Raw genomic sequence first — 21125 nt, forward strand, 5'->3', positions numbered from 1 at the left:
AAAAATAAAAATTAATTTTATCAATAAAAATTATTTTTTACCACTAAATATATTAACTTATTTTTGTGCAAGCTATAACAATAACTTTCCACCAAAACCCAACATGGTCATCAAAGTTATATGATAAATTAAGGTTTTTTTTTATATATTAACTGACAAAGAGAAATTAGTGTGATAGTTGGCAAAAGCTGAAATTTTTCATGGGCAAGTTCCTAATAGTAGTGAAATTCTACATAATTGAAATTGTATAAAAACACAAGTATTTCGTATAAAAAATTGTTTGACTAATTTTCTTCCCTGAATAATTGTTTTTTATATTTTTTTATCTTATCATCAGTCCATGCATTAATCGATAGTCATTAATCGACCATTTATTGTAATTGACCAACTAACAGCTTTTGTTCAATATATTAATACTACCATGTGCATCGCACGTGCTTCACACTAGTTATTTAAATTGAGAGTGAACTTATGGTCTCTGTTATCATTTTAGCAGTTGAGCCATCTTTTGAAAACCGATTAAAATAGCAAATGGAGCAAACGAGAAGGAACAAAGGGAGTCCTATAGTAACTGAGGCTCCGTTCTATTGGACTTTACTTAAATAATCTGAACTTAAATAAGTTAAAATAAATCAAACGGAACATAGCCTGAGTAGAACAAAAAAAAAGAGAGAAAGAAAAATAGGAGTACATCTCTACGGTGTACTTTTTTGTCATTAGGCAAACAGTTGATGAAAACATTGTCATATTTTAGACAAATTATTATCATTTGAACTTTTCCTAGTTTCCCCCAAACAAAGATCCATTGGAGATTCCAAATTAACTAATGAGATATTCCAAATGGGTAAAACTGTAAATCTACATCGACCTTTAGACATGTCTAGGAACAGAGTACCCAATTTTTAAAACATGAATGCCTATCCATCCATTATCTACAAGAATCAACCTACTCTGCATCATTCACCTATAAATAAATAAATTAAACAAAAATAAAGTATCAAGAATATTAAAATATTTGCACCAAAATAATCAAGAATATTAAAAATTAGAAGAAAATAAACTCCAATCACATGTACGAAAAGACCAGTACAAACTATTATGGGTCCCTTCAGGATCACCCTTGCCCACCTCAGGATGTGCCTGAACAGTTTCTTCTAGAAGCTGTACAATTTCTTTTTTCCGGGGGGAGGCGGGGCGTGGCCTCGAGAGCTTCTTTCGACCAAAGACAGCCACCACCACCACCACCACCACCGCCGCCGCCGCCGCCAGGGTACCAAAAGTATTGTGGTAGGAGAACTAAACTTGCTAACAAAAGATTAAAGAGAAAAATGACAGTAATTCACAAAATGACAGATAAATTTATGGCACTGAGAAGAAACACTACTTACAAGCCTCCCTATACCCTAATGTGATTAATGACTAACTATTGGGAATTACCTCTATAATGTCTCCACATAATATGTAATACTACTACTGCAACAGAGAGATCTACATTCACCCGTTTGACCACATGTTTATATACAAACTAGAAAGCATGGATTTCGACGCATAGAATGAGACCGGTAAAGACTTGACTTTTCCTTTTAAACACACTTTTATCAGTTGTGATTCTTTAAAGGAGAATGCAAAACCACTTGGAAAACAGGTAGTACCAGTCGACCCCAAGGCCTGCGTATGCAATCCGAACACACCTTGGTAGTTTCATCCATGGAGAGAGAATCACATCAAGCTTCTTCTAATCACATCCTATCAATCGGCTCGGTTCGGTCTTGTACGGCTAAACGTTCAGACACATCAGCAAGTGACTTCAGATTGCACTTGATCAAAGCTTCAACAAAGAAGCAGGTTTCATCTTTGGTGTTTCCTTCTGGTATATCAACAACAAATGACTCGATCACCATTGTTGCAGGCCTTCCCTCGATGATCTCCGGATGTAGGGACACCACAGAAGAGTAGTTCTGTCAAGAGAAATATAACTTAGACATGGTGAAGGAAGGAAAATGGTTCTTAATAATCTCTCTTTTCTTTTTGGCAGAATCTGATAACAAAGTTGCATGTACCAAGTAATCGGACAAATATTCCGAACACATGACTAAAAACATTACTAAATCCTGATTCCAATGCTCCTAACAGGCGCTCTCTAGTTTACCGTCCATTATGCAAAAGGAACAAGCGTCTAAAGTAAAATGAACCCCAACAATTCCATTTGCAGAACATTTATATAATCATATTTTGTCAACAAAGAAAGAGAATCATATATAAAAAATACAATAACATGAAAGAAGAACGATGATACTGGCCTGGTTAGAAGATAGAACACTAGAAGATATTGCGTAGAAAGGTTTTGGGTCTGAACCTAATATGTCTGAATGTCACCAACAAGGCAACAACCAAACATTGCTCTAAATTGAAGTCAAAGTCCGTGCAGATAAACAAAATGGCCTTGGAGGAAAGAAAATGACCTACAATAATAACAAACGCAGAGGCCTAGCAGATAAACAGAATATGCTACAATAATAACAAATGCAGAGGCTTTGCAGGTAAAAAATTATGACCCATAACAGCAACAATCAAATAATCAGTATCTGTATTCGGCATCCTCTTACATTTTGATCCACCAATTGATAGAATGAACATATGCCATAACCCATAACGAGGTGTTGGATCACGTAATCTGACAATATAACCAAATCCAGAGTCTGACGCCATCCATAACCCATAACGAGGTGTTGGATCACGTAATCTGACCATATAACCAAATCCAGAGTCTGACCCCATGCCATAACCCATAACGAGGTGTTGGATCACGTAATCTGACCATATAACCAAATCCAGAGTCTGACCCCATGCCATAACCCATAACGAGGTGTTGGATCACGTTTTCTGACAATATAACTAAATCAGAGTCTAACCCCATTCCCACCACCCACACACACACAAATATACGGAGAATTATGCTCAGAAGCTTAATCACACAAAGACATTCATTTATTATCATCATCAACTATAACAAAATTCACTTTGTGAAAAATAGAACTGTATATCACGAAAAAAAGATGTTCTGGAACTCAGTTTACTTTCCACCACCACCATCACCCCCTCCCTACCCCTCCTCCTCCCCGAAAACAGGCAGACACAAAAATACCTATAAAAGCAATATAACTCATAGACAGGAAGTACCATACCCTTAGCCTATGATCTCCACCAACAATCCTGATACTGAGAATATGCTCATTGTCATCAAGAACCTCCAATCTCTCAGTGCTCGTAGTCGCTGGAAGCCCTGATTTCACATCAACCTCTCTTACACTTCCAATCTCAAGATTTCCCTGCACCACGCATCGGCTAACAAATGGCTTATACTTCTGAGGTTGATCGAATCTCCTCACTAACGACCAAACCTGACATGCAAACACTATGTTATAAGTGATTATCATTGATCATCAATATAACTTCGAGCTCATCTCCATTTTCCCATTTTCCAAACAAACCATAGTCTAGAAGCTTATATACTGCTTTAAAAATCCACCCCAAAAACCAAAGCAAGATAATCATACAGTACGAGTAGGGCATTAATTCCACCCCCACCCCCTTCCTCAAATTCCAAAGATATCAAAATAGTTGAAGCAAATCACAATGGCTAACTAATCAGTACCAATAGAAACTATTAATGGCACAATCACTTATAAATGAACCTTAAGAACCACATTCCTGCCCCCCAAGAAAAATCAATCAACAATTCCTCTATTAACAATTCCCCAGATATTTATTTTACCAAAAAAAATAATGCTTCATTAGCAAATTCAATTAAGATTACCAGCCAATAAACAAGAATTAACTAAAATCAATAAAAACAAATGGATCAAACTACCCAAGCAAAGTCAAAACATCAAATTGAAAAGAGAGAAAAAAAAAATCAAGAATCTACAATAATAATCACAATCAATCTGGATCCATCAGATAAGCAAGAATCAAAGCAAAAAACAAAAAATAACAAAGAAATATTTCAAAACAAAAATAAAAAATTTACCAAATGAACAGGAGCTTTAATGTGCTTAATTAAAACCGAACTACATTGATTATCCGCAGGCTCATGCTTATGGTGTATCCTTATGTACTCCTCTTCAACTCCACTGTATCCATTTCCGTTCATCATCATCTTCTCTCCTTCACGCTCTTCTTTCTCTCTCTTCAATACAACTGAAAGCAAACCCTGACCGTCGCCGGAAAATACTTCTCCGGTGAACGACGGGGAATCGCGCGATTAAAATCGACTGTAAACGAGTTGACTCAGTAAAGGCTTAAACGCGCTACCACCATAGCCAAACGATCTCAAGCTTTTTCTCTCTCTACGCTCCTTCTTTCTCTCTCTACGCTTCTCTGTATTTTCTCTCTCCTCCTCTTCTTCTGTGTGTTTGTTTTTACCCTCTCTTTTTTTATTTTGTTTTTTGTTTTTCTTTTTTATTTCTGCTTTTCTCAACCTCATCGCCTGAATTAAAAAAAGACAAATTAAATTATTATTTTTTGTTTTTGAGAGGGAGAAAAAAATAGAATAAAAATAAATTCAGTTACTGAGTGGATAATTACGGCAATTTTTTCTTTTTTTAAAAAATGAAAGAAATTGTGGGGGGTTTGGAAGTACCGAAAAGGCCCTTTTGTGTGCGCGTCTTTTGTGAGGTTTTGTCTGTTTGTGGATTTGGTAAATCTGGTCAAGGCTATTGGTTGAGATTTGATGTTGCTTATTGTGGTAATCTTTAGCTTAACTTAATTGTACATCTTTATGGTCAAGAACTCATTTGATTCTAAATAGATTGAATGGTTGTAGCACATTTGCAATGTGTATGATGTGAGTTTTAAAATTTGCGTTTTTATTCATTCATATAATTTGTTTAACTTTTAAGTATAGCAGCAGTATCATACAAAAAAAATCAACAATATCTCGGTTTAGTTCATGCATCTATCGTTCTATTAGCACTAGGCACCTAGGGAAGATTTGAATGCTCTCTCACGATGTTAAATGTATGGATGTCAATGGGGCGGGGCGGATGCGGATGTAGGTCCCTCCATCCCCATCCCTGCCCCATCATCCATGGTGAGTACGAAATTCATCTCAATCCCCGCCCCAACGGATACAAACTAAAATTCATCCCTGCCCCACCACCCGCCTGGGTATCCATCCCCGTCTCACCACGTGCCATACCCGCTCCAAAACCCGCCTAATTTTTCTTATATAGCAACCATTTGCCATACATATGAAGCAATGAAAAATTAACTTTAGAAAAATACCTTATGATAAAAAGTAACATAAATAATCGGAAAAAAAATAACCCAATAACAAAAACATGCAAACAAAAAAACTTAAAAGTCACGCCTAATTTCATATGATCACCTACTAACAAATAAATACACACCTACCCTATCACCCATGACGGTTATGAAGCGGAGAGAGTGGGGATGGGATGGGGCGGGGCAGGTGTGGATGGGGCTGGTTCAACACGAAATCCACACCTGCCCCATCACACATGGCGGGTACGACTTTTATGCCCATTCTCCCCCCCCCCATCACCCGCCAAACCTACCCCCATCCCCGCCTACTTGGGGCGGATGTGGGGCGTGTCTCCCATGAAACCCGACCCACTGACGTCCCTAGTTAAATGTCCTCTAAGCGGAGAAGACTCTAGTTTTGGTTTAACTTTTCTGGAACTTTTCACGTGATCGGTCAACAAATAAACTACTGTTTTTGTTACATATAAGGTAAGTGTAGATTTGGCTATTGATGATTGTTCATGTTCTTCCTCAAGGGTTACTTGCTGACAGGCGTAATGACGTCGGAATCTAGCGTGATTTTTGCGTATATAAACAAACAACGGGAGTTAATACATAAACAATTCATATTTTCTTATGTGACAATTTTGGCATGTCATCCCATTTATTCTGTAGAAAATATAACTACCACGTGATTTCTTTTCCCTTATGGATTGAAGGAAAGTAACAAAATTGTGTAGTTTATTAACAACACACAATTTTCATGAAATGAACATAAATATAACATGCTATTATTCATGAACTTGGGCCACCCAACTCCACTAGCCTATTAATTGGTAGTTTGGTACCTTAATTTTTGTAAACTACAACTTGATAATAAAACATTAAACTCATGTTATCTTCCTAGAATCCGTCAAAACTCATTATAACATTAAAAAGTTAATTAAAAAGTTAATTAAAAATTTAAATGATATTCATCTCATTTCTTTTTTATGTTCTCTACATTCTTTTTGTTTTGCTTCAAAACGTTGTTAGCTAGGCTTCTTCCAACACAAATTTTATTTTACACATCTTATTTTCCCATTTACCTCCAATATGCCCCACGTGACTACATAATGATCCTGGCTAACCCTACTAACTTGTCCCCCCCCCCCCCCCCCCCTTTTTTTTTAATTGATTATTTATCCTAATATTTTTCACATAATGAATCTTACTTATCCAATTAACTCTACTTATCCGTTTTTAATATTATACTTTTCCCATTTTTATTTGTCATTTCCTCAATTTCATAGGAATATCAAAATCAAACGAAAAGGAGTAGTAACTATGTCATGAGAAGATAAATGATTAGCATTTGTAGTGTGTTAAATTGAAATTGAAATGTGAAACAAACAAATTAGTTGTACAAGAAAAGAAACTAAGGAAAAGATGAGAAAATAATAAGTCGAGAGGGAAATAAAAGAAGGATTTCACAAAATAATTTTGTTTTTAATTTTTTTTGGTAAGGTGACACGCGTCTCTATGTTTAAAACTTTCTATGATTTTGGATATAATTTTATTTTAGATTAGTGTTTGATTTTGGATTGAATTTTATTTTAGATTAATGCTTGATTTTGATGAATTTTATTTTAGAATAATTTAGAAATCTTAATTTTCATTGGGCGAAATTAGATTTCCTACGTGACACTCTAATGTTGGATTGGTGTTTAATTTTGGATTGAATTTTTATTTTAGATTAGTGTTTGATTTTGGATGAATTTTATTTTAGATTTATCTTTAATTATTTGAGTGTTTGCTTTTGGATGGAGTTGTAAATATTAGTAATTAATTAATTAAAATATCTACATAGCACCTAGTTAACTATCTTCGTGGCAGTCAATTTTTTTAATTCAAAAATAAATTAGAAATCTTATATTTTCATTGGCCGAAACCATTAGATTTCCTAGGTGGCGCTCTAATAATTCAGCAAATATATATATATATATATATATATATATATATATATATATATATATATATATATATATATATATATATATATATATATATATATATATATATATATATATATATATATATATATATATATATATATATATATATATATATATATATATATATATATATATATATATATATATCTTAGATTAGGTTAGATATTAAATTAGATAGATTGCAAATGGTGCAAGTTTTTTTTTTAAAAAAGAAGCTAGCATATGAAAACAACTTAAATTAAAAGCTCGACAAAGCTTCACATGCTAGGTCTTTTTCAAGAATGCAACGATGTTTATGTTCAAAATAACATAAGACTTATGTTAAAAAATGCCATACTTAACTGATTAGGCTATGTTCTTTTCGACTTATTTTAGACAAAATAGATTTAGATAAGTTTAGAGAAAAATAAGTTTTAGCTTTCATACATCACACATAAATAAGTTTACTTCAGACACAATAATTTTTTCTTCAAGATAAAATAAGTTAAGATCAATTAAGGTAATATAAATTCAGCCGAAATAAGTCGAATAGACCCACCGCGCGTCATTTATGATAAGTTTAGCCCTTGTATTGAAGTGTACCTCTTGAACACGCCAATAACACCTACTCATTTTAGACCGTTAAATGCAACTAACACTTTCTTATTTTAACTAATTAGTGTCAAATCTAGGTTTATTTTGCCAAAGGTTTTGCACGCAAGTACAATAAATTTATTGTATACCAAGAGAGCTTTTACTTAGTTTTTTTTAATATATTTTGTTTGTAACATTATAGAGTTAAATGATTAATTTTATACTCCCTCCGTTTCTTTTTGATCTTCCTGTTTGGAGTTTTGGGTGGAAATTATGAAACTGGAATCTTTTAATGATTGGGTGTAAGAGTAATGATTGGGTGTAAGAGAAAATAATAAATAAATGAAGAAAGTAATAAAGAAATGAAGGAGAGAGAAGATATTTTTATGAAAGTAATAAAAAATCATAAAAGTAGGGTTGGGTGGGTGAATAGGGAAATGTGAATGAATTAAATAAGGGATGGTGGGGAAATTTATGGTAAAAAGTCATGTCCCAAAATAGAAACAGGAAGATCAAATAGGAACGACATTTATAGAAACAGGAAGATAAAAAAGAAATGGAGGGAGTACCATATTAGTGATTTTGAAAAAATAATATTTTTGAAAATGAAAATTTTATCATTAAAAATAGATAATTTTCATCTAATAGTAATTTTTAAGTATTTTAGGTTAACTTTTACTCTGATTCTTGTAGATAAAAGTTGAGTAAACTATACTGGATGTCCCTAAACTTTGGCAAAAGGAGCAGTTTAGTCCCTCAAGTTTCAAAAGGAGCATTTTAGTCCCTGCGTTTGGATGGAAACCGCTGTTTTTTGTCTTCTGTTACTAACGTCTGTTAAAATGAATTAAAAATAAAGGCAAATTAATATAAAAGACAGAAAATGACAAAATAACAGTTACTTTTACATATTAACAATAATTAAATAAAGGAAAACCCATTTAAGTTAGCTTTTTACAAAAAAACTAACAGTTGAAACTCTAAAACAACAAAGTATTTAACAAGGCCATTTGTACCAAAATTATTCAACACTTAATAATAATAAAAAAAAGGATCAACGCTTCCTACTAATCAAATCCCCCAAATTAACACACCCAACAAGCATAGGTTAATCAACAACATTTCTCAGAGACAATTTATCAAACACCTTGTGTGCACACCCAAGTAACTTACATTTCCGGTAAAATTCATCCGAGCTCAAACCCATAAACTCCATGCATCATCATCATCTTCAATCTCATGTTTAATCAGCAAGTCAGCAACTCATACATGAAATCTAACGAGCCTACGACTACTAGTACTCTGCTCAACCATACTCTTTCAATTATATTCTTATCAACAGCCTAGCTAGCTAACATAACTTTGTGGATCAAACAACAATGCGGGGTCTAAGTGTAAAATTCCATTGTAATTCTCATCATGATCACCATCAATCATCTATCAACTTGAGCTTGAGATCACAATAATCGTGCACCTTCAAAGATCACAATAATCATCTATCAACTTGAGCTTGAGATCCTCATCATGATCACCATCAATCATAGTTGATCCTCATCATGATCACCATCAATCATAGTTGATCCTCATCATGATCACCATCAATCATCATCGTTCTATTTTTCTTGGTAACAATCTTTTGAAATACGGAGTAAGTTTTGAAATATTGAAGTAACTATTTTTCTCAGAATTATTGAATAGGATTATGAAGAAGAAAGTGGTTTCCCCAAATGAGATCGGAGATCAATTTTTTTCAGAAAGGGAGGAGAGAGAAAATGGGGGAGCAGGGGTGTGGGTCACGATGTGGTAACGAAACCCACCCAGAATCTCTTCAATTGAAACCAACCCAGAATAAATAAGAAAAAAAATCGAAACCAACCCAAAATAAATAAAAAAACAAGGGAACAAAAAAAGGGAAAATCAGTGAAAATGTGAAATTACAATGGAATTGTTGGAGAAATCCAGGAATTAAGAAAGAGAAGCAGATTGGAGAGAATCCATAATAAAAGAGGAGAGAGAAAGAGAGAGAAAAAGGTAGAAGAATAACTAGTGGTAGTAGCAGAAATCTGGGAGAGGAGAATTTGAAACTTTAGAGTTGTGGAAGAACAACAATTAGCTGAAGTTTATGGCGATAATTGCTGAAAATTTAGAGTAAATTTGCTTGGGTTACTCACTAAATTCGATTTGATTAGGAAGAGTTGTGGAAAAACCTAGAAAAGGGGAATATAAAGGGTGAAACTTGTAAATGGAGAAAAAACTATATGAAAAAGCTAAGTCATAATTAAAATCAGTTGTTTTCATTTATTTGTACACGTGTAAATTAATTTTCCTTTTCTTTAAAGCGGTTTTATTATTATTTTATTGAACTTAACAGAAAATGAAACGATGTTAACAAAAGTAGCTGATTCCATCTATTTTGAGGGACTAAAATGCTCCTTTTAAAACTTGAGGGACTAAACTGCTCATTTTGCCAAAGTTTAGGGACCTCCAGTATAGTTTACTCGATAAAAATTTGTATTATTTGTAAGGAAAGCCAAATCTAGGTTTATTGAAAAGGGAGAAAAATGTGATTTTTTTTTTTTTTTTTGGGTGAAGTGGTCAAAAAGTCAAAATTCCCAAAATCGCAGAACACACGCTAAAACCTCTGTACTGTCTTCTCCTTCTATCTCTATCTCGATCTCGCTACTTTCCCAAAGGTTAGTTACATGTCAAGCTCTAAAATCTTTTGTGCTTAAAACAACGTTAATTTTCCAGTTTTTTCGATTGTTTTTGTTCAATTTACCTATGCGTTTGATGCTTTGTTTTGACGATTTGGTAATGAGTTGGTTGTTTGTTGATTTTAGAGATTGATTCATGAGGAATTGTGAACTGATTTGTTCAAATTGAAACGCCTTTTTGCGGATTAGGGTTTTTATTTTTTCGTTGGTCATCCCGAAATTAGGGTTTTCGTTCACCGTTATCTAGATGATTGATATATAGGTTTAGCGAGAGAATTTTGTTATTCTGATGTAATTGGGACTTTTTAGGAGAAATTAGTTAGGTTTAGTGACTGTAAATTTGACATCTTTATAATAATTATATTCGCTTAAATGTATACTTGGGATTTTGCTGGTTGTAGTTAGTTTTGGGGCTGGCATCATATGAGAGATTTCAGAAGCTTATTGGATTTTGAAGAAAAAGAAAGAATATAAAAAGACATTGGGGAGGGAAGGGGAGGCTTAGTTCAGGTATCCAAGTAGAGCGCGAGCTCGAGCTTGGCAAAACTTAGGGTTTAATCAACACATTTACCCCTCTAGTACAGCAGACAAAGATGAAAGCATTTTTGGGATTTCTATTATTGTTCAGTCCTATGTATGTTACACTGTTACTAAAACCTTTATGTTGGATGGGATTTGTCAGGAAAAGAAAAAATAGGGAAGGAATTTAACCAATTTTGTTTGTTTGGTTCCTGAAATGATACGGGATGAGATAGAAAAGGAAGGGGAGTGATGGGAAAGCCCTTCTATAAAATTTCCACTTTCCTTTTCTCCCAATATTGGAGGAGTTTGGGATGAGAGGCCAAAAATCATTGCTTGCGTCAAATCGTTAATTCACTGTCAATTTCATTCACTCTCATTCTTCAGAGAAACAAGATATTAACAATTTGAAACAACAAGAAAAAAAATGTTCATCCATTGATTGTACACGTATTCACCGCCAATTTCATGTTTATTTAGTCAAATGACGATGAAGTTCAATTTTTTTTCTTCAATGTCATGATGGTTGTTTCATGTAGATATTTACCATACATCAAGTTTTTTTTCTTATCGTTTGTGTTGATCTTTTGAATGCAGTAATTTATATATTTGTCTACGCAAGATCTCCTGCAGTATAGGCTATAGAGCAGTTAGTTCCAGAATCTTTTCTCTTCAATTTGGTTTTAGATCCCTGTCAGTAAACACACTGGTAAGTAAAGTGACTAAAATCCACTTGTGTTGCATTTTTGCTGTATTGTATAATTAATCTGCCAGTAATGGTTCATTTTATACAGGAACTATTTAGAGGTCTGACAATATGCATGGTGGCTTTAATGTTCCCAATATGTCGGGTTCACTTACATCCAGAAATTCATCAATGAATAACGTCGCTTCTGGTGGCGTTCAACAACCAACAGGGAACATTCCAGGGGGTAGATTTGCATCAAATAATATCCCTATTGCTCTCTCTCAGGTTTGTTGTTTCCGTTAGGATGCTCCTTTACAATTTTATAAAAAATAACTGTAACATCTAACATCTGCTTTTCATTTGTAGATGACCCATGGGAGCTCACATGGTGGATATTCAGGAGTCACAAATAGAGGAGGTATGAATGTTGTAGGAAGCCCTGGATATAGTAGTAACACAAATGGTGTTGGTGGTTCTATTCCTGGGATTCTCCCGACTTCTGCTGCAATTAGTAATCGTAGTGCTGTTCCAGGCCTAGGAGTTTCGCCCGTGTTGGGAAATTCAGGTCCTCGAGTTACTGGCTCAGTGGGAAGTATGGTTGGCAGTGGCAACATTGGGAGGAGTATAGGTTCAGGTGGAGGACTATCTGTGCCTGGTCTTGCTTCTCGCTTGAATATGTCGGCAAACAGTGGATCTGGGAATTTAGGAGTGCAAGGATCAAATAGATTAACGGGAGGTGTGCTCCAACAAGGTATCACATTCAATGATTTAAATTGACCTTTTGTGATCTTGGTAGTGATATCTTGACTCGGATGGTCTCAAAAGTGACAATGGTTTCCATGTAAGGGTCAGTGAGATAGTTGCTCCTATTTGATGGTATTATTTTGATGTTTAGAAATGTTCTTATGTTATTGTGAATCTTTGATGTGCTTTTTAATCTAGGTAAGTCTAGTTTAATCAGGGTTGATTTGGATCTTACTACTCTTGATAACTTCTCTTATTTGTCAGGTTTTGGGACTAATTATTGCTCTTTTACTTGTCCGGTAGTGCTTAATGGAGGATAATCCCAGACACAGTGCAGTTTTGGTTGGGCCGTACCCTGGGATTTGGTTACAGCCTTAAAAAATTGCTCTCTTGTTAAATTAGTTGAGAAGAAAAAATGAGAGCTGGGTTAGGACAGTGGTTTTAAATGAAGGAAGCAAGGTGTTAGCATAGGAATTATAAGGAGCTGACCTTACTTTCCCAGTGACCTTACCCCATTTCTTCTTGAGTCTTTTCTATGTCTCTTACATTCCTCGAATATGATCTTATGTCATCTCCTCGATGGAGCATCCTGATGCCCCTTAACGTTTTCAAATCAACTAAGTTGTTCCTCATGCGTAATTTTTCAAAACAATTACACCCAACTTTTCTCTTAATAATTACGAAGTACTTAGTACTCTTTTATTTTATTCCTTCTGTCATATTGTCCAAGGACTGCGCTTCATTCCTTCAGCTTTCCTTGTCAATATTGGATTAGGGCTAGCTTAATTGCCAATGCTTTGACTTTTGCTACTCAATCAGTAGAGCTTTATAAAGAAATGTCAATGATTCAAACTTTGATTTTCTCCTGGTAAAATTTCTTCCAGGCTTGAGGTTTCTTTCATATATTTTCTGTACTTACACCCTAAAAACAGTGGCATGACTGCATTCCTTGCTTATAAACAGAGTCCAATAGCAAGACCTACTCCAGTACACAAGCTAGACCAGAGCGCAAAATTTCTAAACTAGGAAATCTGCTTAGGATCGCACCGAATATTTTGAAGGAATAAGAACATATTAAATATTTGCATGCAATGCTGTGTAGGGGGGGGGGGGGGGGGGAATATACACCAAGACACCATTCTCTCAATACATTGTCTTGAATTTGATCGATATTTCCTTGTTGCACAAAACTCTCGTGGGTTTCTTCTCTTTATTGCCTTGATTGACTAACAACACGGTTCAGTTCTACTTTCAATGCCTGGGCTTTTTTGGTATTCCCATAACCCCCCCCCCCAATGCTTTCTTCAACTATAAGCAATTTCTAACTGCACCTAGCTCTTGCTGAAATTGTTCTCCCTTTCTGTAGTTCTATGTTGGATAAATTGTTTGTTTACGTGATATGGTTGAATGCCTTACTGTAGCATATGAACTTTTTTTTTGAGGAAGCTATTTTTGCTATCCTGATGGCTCTGTTTGGTTCCAGCTTCTCCGCAGATGCTTTCTATGTTTGGAAACTCATATCCTTCTGCCGGGGGCCCACTTTCGCAGAACCATGTCCAATCAGTGAATAGTTTAAGTTCCATGGGAATGTTAAGCGATGATAATTCCAATGACGCCCCTTTTACGTTAAACGACTTTCCTCAGTTAGGTAGCCGCCCTAACTCTGCTGGAGGTCCGCAAGGACAAATAGGTATAGTTGTAAATGTTTTGTGCTTTAAAAGATTCTTCAGCACTCATTCCTGCAGCTTGAGATAAGTGGTAATCATGTCAGGTTCTATGCGAAAACAAGGCCTCGGTGTTAGTCCCATTGTTCAGCAGAACCAGGAATTTAGCATCCAAAATGAGGATTTTCCTGCCTTACCAGGTTTCAAAGGTTGGCCCTGCTCCTTGTTCTTGACCCCAATTTGTCTCCCTGGCTTATTTACTGCTTTGGTGGATAAGGTTTATCCCATTGTTGACCGTGATTGTGAACTTGTGATGAGATGGTGTTATTTTTTGTTGCTGCTGAGGTTGAAGTCCTTGAACACTACTCCCTCTATCCCAATTGTAAATCCATTTTGAAATTTGGAGCTCACAATATTTTAATTAAACATTTCGAAGTGAACTAAACTGGGATGGCTGGTTGCTATTTTCATCTCTATATATCCTTTGAAAATTGTCTTTTCCCCCTTATGACAGGTTTGCATTTTCTATAGTTACTCATATTAGATAAGATTTTTTTTTTCAATTTCCCACTTGAACTTGGATTTTGTCCAATTTTTTTGTTTCCTTATGCTAATAAATTGGAATTTCCTAAATTTTGCCAACTTCTAGTATTTTAAATGGAAAAGTTTTGTGCACTTCCTTAGTGTCCCGTGATTAATAAATTAGCTCACTCAAAGTACTGAGAAAACTGATGCATCAATAAGAGTTAACTTGAAAACTGATAGTACCTATTACAATGTAGAGATTAGACTTGTTTACTGGTGTTCCTCTAAGAATTTGAATTACAAGGAACAAAAGTATCAGGATGGAGTTACTATGTCATTAACAATTTACAATAGCGACTGTAGGTACACTACAACACTACAGGGTTTACTCGTATGTATGACTAAATGGCTGCCAGTATAGAACAGAGGACACAAATTTACCGAGTGTTGCCAATTTACTTTTTTGGAATATCTTGTTTTATATGATTCTGAACATATAGATATCTGAGTGATGGCTGTGTAACTTGTTATATTATTTTCTCTGAAACCTTTTTTGTCCTTACCATTCCTTATTGTAGTTGAAGGGAAATTTCTTTATTAGTAGGGAAATTTGATTCTTGCAGCTAGATATGCTGCTTATGGGTTTTTTAGTTGAAGGAATGAGCTTCAAGAGTAATAAAAATTGATTCTTATGTAGGTGGAAGTGCAGATTATGGGATAGATTTTCAGCAAAAGGAACAGATTCATGATAATGGTGTACCGATGCAATCTCAACACTTCTCTGTGAGTATCTAAAATTTTGCAGTTTAGGCATTATCTCTGCTTTAGCTGGTTTATTTGGAGTTGTGTGTGTGCTCTTATGTTCAAAGATATATGTCTAGATGGGAAGGTCGCCTGGATTCAACTTAGGAGGAATGTACTCATCTCACCGTCCACAACAGCAGCAGCATTCACTTTCTGTCAGTAATTTCTCCTTTTCACTATTTTGTAAAGTTAATGCATTTTAGATTAATAGCATTCATTTTGGGAAACTTATGGGTGTAACACGAGGCCAAATGCTCTGTAGAGAAGTCTTGCGGGGAATCAAGCTCTTCCATCTGTTAAAATGTTGTGCCATAATTGAATATGAAAAAAATTTATCACTAGGAATTGAATTTTGTTTTGTGGGTAGTTTGTTTTTGATAACTAGATTGAAAGAAAAAGGACCTCAATTTAAACCTCCACCTTCGTTGCCTTCACAAGGTCTTGCAGTATAATTTTATTCCGTAAGCATGTAGTGGTCAAGGTGAAGATGTGTCAAGGGTGATGGCAGATATATTTTAATGTAACCAGCTCAGTTTTCTTTCTTTTCCTACTGTCAGGAACATGAACTTGGGAGGCCTTGCGAGTCATAAGATCCATTTTTCTTTTTGAAAATTTGTTTTATGATTCAAAATCGATTTTGTTGTGATTTAAATGGTTGATGTAAGTTAGATACACCACACATACTGAAACATTTAGCGTGAAATTTATTTGATTAAACTTGCTTAAATTGTTCCGCGTTGAGTATGGATCTTTGAGATTAAGAAAAAAGGGTATTATTGTGGAAAAATTGTACTTGTAATGTCTTCTAATATCTTAATTTTGTTGTGATACAGAGCAGCATGCCCCCTGGCATAAGCTTAAGGTCCATAAACTCTCCCGGTGGGGTTTCTAATATGAATACTTATGAGCAGCAGTTTTTGCAGCAGTATCAACAACATAACCAGTCACAATTTCGCCTACAACAGTTGCCATCTCTCAATCAGACTTTTAGAGATCAGGGCATAAAGCCAATACAATCTCCACAAGCTGCTCCAGATCCATATGGATTACTTGGCCTATTGAGTGTGATAAGAATGAGCGATCCTGATCTGACTTCTCTTGCCCTCGGACTCGATTTAACAACGTTGGGATTGAATTTGAATTCATCAGAAAATCTTCACAAAACTTTTGCCTCCCCTTGGGCCGAAGAGCCAGCCAAGGGTGAACCTGAGTTCTTGATACCTGAATGTTATCATGAAAAACAACCCCCCCCTCTAAGTGTGAGCTGCTTGAAACCATTTGTTTTTTTTTTATATACTTTTTTTTCCCGTTAGGTTTTCTTATTTTTATGTTCTTGTCGTCGTTGTGCTTGCAGCAAGCTTATTTTGCGAAGTTTCAGCTGCCAACACTGTTCTACATCTTTTACAGGTGAATCTTCTACCTTACTCAAATATTTATCTCAATCTTGTGGGTTGGTGTTGACTAAATTGTTTTCTGTTTGCAGCATGCCAAGAGATGAAGCCCAGATATATGCAGCCAATGAACTGTATGCTCTTCTATTAATTGTTCATACATGCCAAGTAGTTCATTACTTCCTTTTCTATCCGTCTCTTTGTCTCTCGCCCTGAGTTTATCCTGCGATTCTATTAAAAGTACTTGAAGAACATAGAAAATCCATGCATCGTATAAACTAGATTGGTTCCTTGAGTCAATTTTTTTAATAACCATTGTACTTTATTTTTTGAGGACAAAAACAATAATAATTTCTGAAATGATATCTTTCTTAAATACTCCAGTTGAACAGTTGATGTTAAATAAATCATTCAGTATATATAAAGGGTGGTATTCCATGCCAAAGGTTTTTTTTTTTAATGGGATCTGAATCTGTGATCACGACTCGGGCGACAGTAAGCATAGAAGCTAAGTTGATATGATATTACCTGTAGTAAGTTCACAGAATACCCTTCAATATGTAAATGATACTCCCTTTTCCTTTTTGATTGTCCCATAGCCACAATTCACTTTATTAAGAATTGGGTGTAAAATGTGCACATGTGTTAATAAAGTGGGCCTATGAGGAGAGAGATAGAGAGAGAGGGCAAGTGAGAAAACTTACCATTTTAGGTAATGGAGCAATCTCAAAAGGACACCCTAAAAAGGAACAGGGCCACTTGGCATTCAAGAAAGATGCCAAGTGTCGAATGAGGGTTTATCATATCTAAGAAAGAATAGAACCGGGTTTGAACCCATGTGGTGGATTGACAGTCCACTGCCTTGATCTACTCGGCTTGATCATCTAACCTAACCACACAATGTGCTTCAATCTCTATCTACAATTATATCTTTGCAGAACACCTAGCGTTAGGGTTGTCACTTTTTGCTCAACTTGGGGAAGTATCCACTGCCTTTGTTACGTCCCTCACAGCTTTAGGTTCCCTTAGGCTCCGTTTGGTATAGTATAAAACTTTTTCATGGAAAACGATTTTTCCTTTTTCAATCATTTTACCTTGTTTGGTTTGGCAAGGGATGAAAAATAATTTTCCATAACTCTCTCAAAGGTGGAAAAACCTTTTCCATTTGAAAGGGAGGGAAACCATTTTTCCAACTTTCCTCCTTTCCTATTTACCTCCCTCTCCCTTCTTCTCGTCAATCTTCACCATCTTCTCCCATTTTCCTTTAAGGAAACCAAACAAAGGAGAACTAGTTTGAAATTGTGATTTCCCTTGGAAAATATTTTCCACGAAAAATCATTTTACACTGTAAACATCTTACACCAAACCAAACGGACCCTTAATCAAACTACAAAGTCTGCAGTTCGTGTTCGTCAACCACTCAGAAGAATCCCTACCCCAACTTTTGTTGCGTGCTATCATTGTTGAATTGTGGTTTATCTTTGCTAAGTGGTTGTGTTCTTTATTGCAGTTATAACAGAGGTTGGTTCTATCACAAAGACATCCGGGTTTGGTTTATGAGAGCTCCTAACATGGAACCTCTTGTTAAGACGAACGCATATGAAAGAGGTTCTTATGTTGCCTTTGATCCCAATACATGGGATACAACTGTTAAGGTATATGCATTTTTCTTATCATTCATGATTTTGCTAAAATTAACATGAACTCAAACCCAATCACACTGTTTTTCTGCAGGAAAATTTCGTTATCCATTATGAACTTGTTGAGAAAAGACCGACTCTTCATCACCAATAGATCTTCTGGTAGATTTCCTGCTGCAAAAAATCTGCCTGTTGATAATTTAAAGGAAAATTTTGCATTTAATTAAGGCATTCTTTTAGGGCCTGAAAAAGGTGCAAAGCTAATTTCTTCGTTCAATTAGTTACAGAATTGTAAATTTCCATTGTATCATTAGATTTAAACCAGATGATGTTGGTATAGTTTGATTTCGGATCTTTAATAACAGAAACCTCTTGTGTTTTTCTCTTTTCAACTTAGAGCTCGTTCGTTATCACCGTCAGTTTTTAATTTTTTTTGTTTTGTAAGTCATATGATTTAGATTAAATCATGAACTAAATAATAGTCATACATATAGTAATCATGTTGATTATGAAAGTTGACAATAAGAAATTGAACTATTTTTTTTTTTTTTTGGTTTTCATATTTTGGCTTTTTGTTTTGCAAAAAACAGAAAACTAGAAACAAAAAATGATACCGAACGGATTCTAAACTTAACCAATTATGGTTGGATGCTCCATTTGGTTTATGGTCGGATGCTCCATCTCCCCCCTTCCATGATCGGGCCTTTCGTCTCGAATTGAGAACTTGAGACCCGATTCAGTTAAAGCACGCCCCATCTTGTTTCGGATCATCTGACCATGTTACGGATTCTGTGCATGAGAATGGCTGATTTTTTGTTTAAGATTTTGGCACTTAGTTTTATTTTTAACATTTTTTACCTAACTGTTGAACCTTAGTACTGTAGCAGTTTAGAGTACAGGTGTCATCTCCTTGTTGTCCATGGGAAGTTGAGAATGGGAAATGGAGTGCATGTGGATATCCAATCATGGATATAATATCTTATTTATTAGCCACTCACACTTCTTTAAAATGAAACACCCAATCACCTATAAATCAGAGAATCTTCCTCTATTGCATATATTTTGCGTATGTTAATTAGTTTAGTTGGTTAAAATCGTATAGAGCTATTAAAATGTACAACAATATTTGTAATATGGGTGTAATTTACGATCAATCATGTCTACAATAATACATTTTTTGACTCATTTCGACCAAAAATATATTGAGCTATGTATTCAAGATATTTAGAGATTTTCAAATGAGCGTAAATGATTAAGAAAATAAAAAATTGTCCTTGAGTGTACCTTACCTAAGAATTTGTACACAAATATAACTTTATTCTCAAATTAATAGTGCCGTGGCCCGTGGGATATACGTTTTTCACTTATTTTCACACTCTACTAATTAAGATGTAATAAAAGAAGTAAAGTTCTCAATTTCTTTTAGAATATGCGAGCTCTTTTATTAATTATACATATGATTAGAGATTTTTTTTAATTTGGAGAACAATATATCGATCAATATAAGGACATTCATTATTAAGTAAAGGAAAAAGTAACTCCTACTGACTTTCAACATACAATGTTTCTTTGTTGTTATAGTGACGTTACGTAAAGCTCATCATGTCTTAGTTTTCACGTTGTGAGCATAAAATACGCGTTTCAGTTGAAATGTAATATCTTGTAAGAATCCCAGTTGCAAGTTGCATCATATATACTTAGAAGTATATAATTACGAGTCTAAATCTTCTGGTCCAACAATCCATGCACTACTTCTCATCGGTTGCTTTTAATATAATTTTAGTTATGGAAGAAAGTACTTGACTAATTACATACTTCATATATCAAAAGGGAAGAGAAGAAGGGGCCTAAGCTCGGCAGATGTCGTACACTTGGGTGGAAAAGGAAAGCTCGCAAGCAACCCGGCTCAGGGGACCAAAAAGGCTTTTCGTTTTCCCCCCTTCCCTGGCCCTTGCCGCCTTCCTTAACAAGCCCTCGAGAAACCACTGGAAAGAAGTGACACACAAGTGGTCCCTTTATTTTTTGGTGTAGGTTGGTACACAATTTATGGGATAAAGGATTTTGTCTCCTTAGTTATAGATACGGTCATAATTCAAGGCATTTAATGTATTATTTTTTCGGACAACAGTTTACTTAAGTTCTAACCCTGATTTTTTTTTCCTATTACAGAAGATGATACATTTAGTGCTATGCTGATGTAACTTATTTACATTTCTTCCCATATTTAACTTTTCACCTCCCATTCAGGGATATTATTGAAAAACCGTCCAATTTTGTTCATACGAAGTACATTGAAATAAATACGTATTTAATATTTTCATCACATGATTCACACCAACGCTCTTTCTTCTCTCTCTTGTCTGATACGTTATCCAGTTCTTGTATTAATTGTTCCCTCATTATTCACTCAACTTGTTTCATTCCAGTTTAAAATTTATTCCCAGTCACCAGTTACTTAAATTAAAAAATTTATCAGGATACAAATGAATACTCAATACATTTTTTGTTATTAAAAATACAAAATCAAAATAATGATAATTAAAATGAAACTGAAAAAAAATAAAGTTGAGAGACGAGAAATCCAATTTAAACATCCTATTAGCTAAT

The 21125-nt window shown here is 34.9% G+C and overlaps 2 protein-coding genes across 4 annotated transcripts; one reads left to right on the forward strand and one right to left on the reverse strand.

Moving 5' to 3' along the window:
• Nucleotides 1–1316: 1316 nt before the first annotated feature.
• On the reverse strand, nt 1317–4421 carry LOC110780133 (abscisic acid receptor PYL8). The gene is made up of 3 exons (XM_021984559.2): nt 4031–4421; nt 3186–3401; nt 1317–1958 (listed from the first exon to the last, which is right to left on the reverse strand). The coding sequence occupies exons 1-3, from the start codon at nt 4157–4159 to the stop codon at nt 1740–1742; spliced, it is 564 nt and encodes a 187-aa protein (XP_021840251.1). The 5' UTR covers nt 4160–4421; the 3' UTR covers nt 1317–1739.
• A 5947-nt stretch (nt 4422–10368) lies between these two features.
• LOC110780142 (probable NOT transcription complex subunit VIP2) lies at nt 10369–18910 on the forward strand. Of its 3 annotated transcripts, XM_021984570.2 has the most exons (14): nt 10369–10522; nt 11660–11771; nt 11857–12035; nt 12117–12168; nt 12283–12501; nt 13978–14184; nt 14266–14367; nt 15381–15466; nt 15565–15642; nt 16321–16746; nt 16842–16894; nt 16971–17012; nt 18389–18533; nt 18613–18910. In XM_021984570.2, the coding sequence occupies exons 3-14, from the start codon at nt 11880–11882 to the stop codon at nt 18670–18672; spliced, it is 1626 nt and encodes a 541-aa protein (XP_021840262.1). In that variant the 5' UTR covers nt 10369–10522; nt 11660–11771; nt 11857–11879; the 3' UTR covers nt 18673–18910. The 3 variants fall into 3 exon arrangements, with proteins under 3 accessions (XP_021840262.1, XP_021840259.1, XP_056694373.1); XM_021984567.2 differs by having other exon boundaries at nt 12117–12501; XM_056838395.1 differs by having other exon boundaries at nt 12117–12501; nt 13978–14142.
• Nucleotides 18911–21125: the final 2215 nt, after the last annotated feature.

The sequence above is a fragment of the Spinacia oleracea genome, chromosome 3, assembly GCF_020520425.1.
Source record: "Spinacia oleracea cultivar Varoflay chromosome 3, BTI_SOV_V1, whole genome shotgun sequence".
In the NCBI taxonomy this organism is placed as follows: Eukaryota; Viridiplantae; Streptophyta; class Magnoliopsida; order Caryophyllales; family Amaranthaceae; genus Spinacia; species Spinacia oleracea.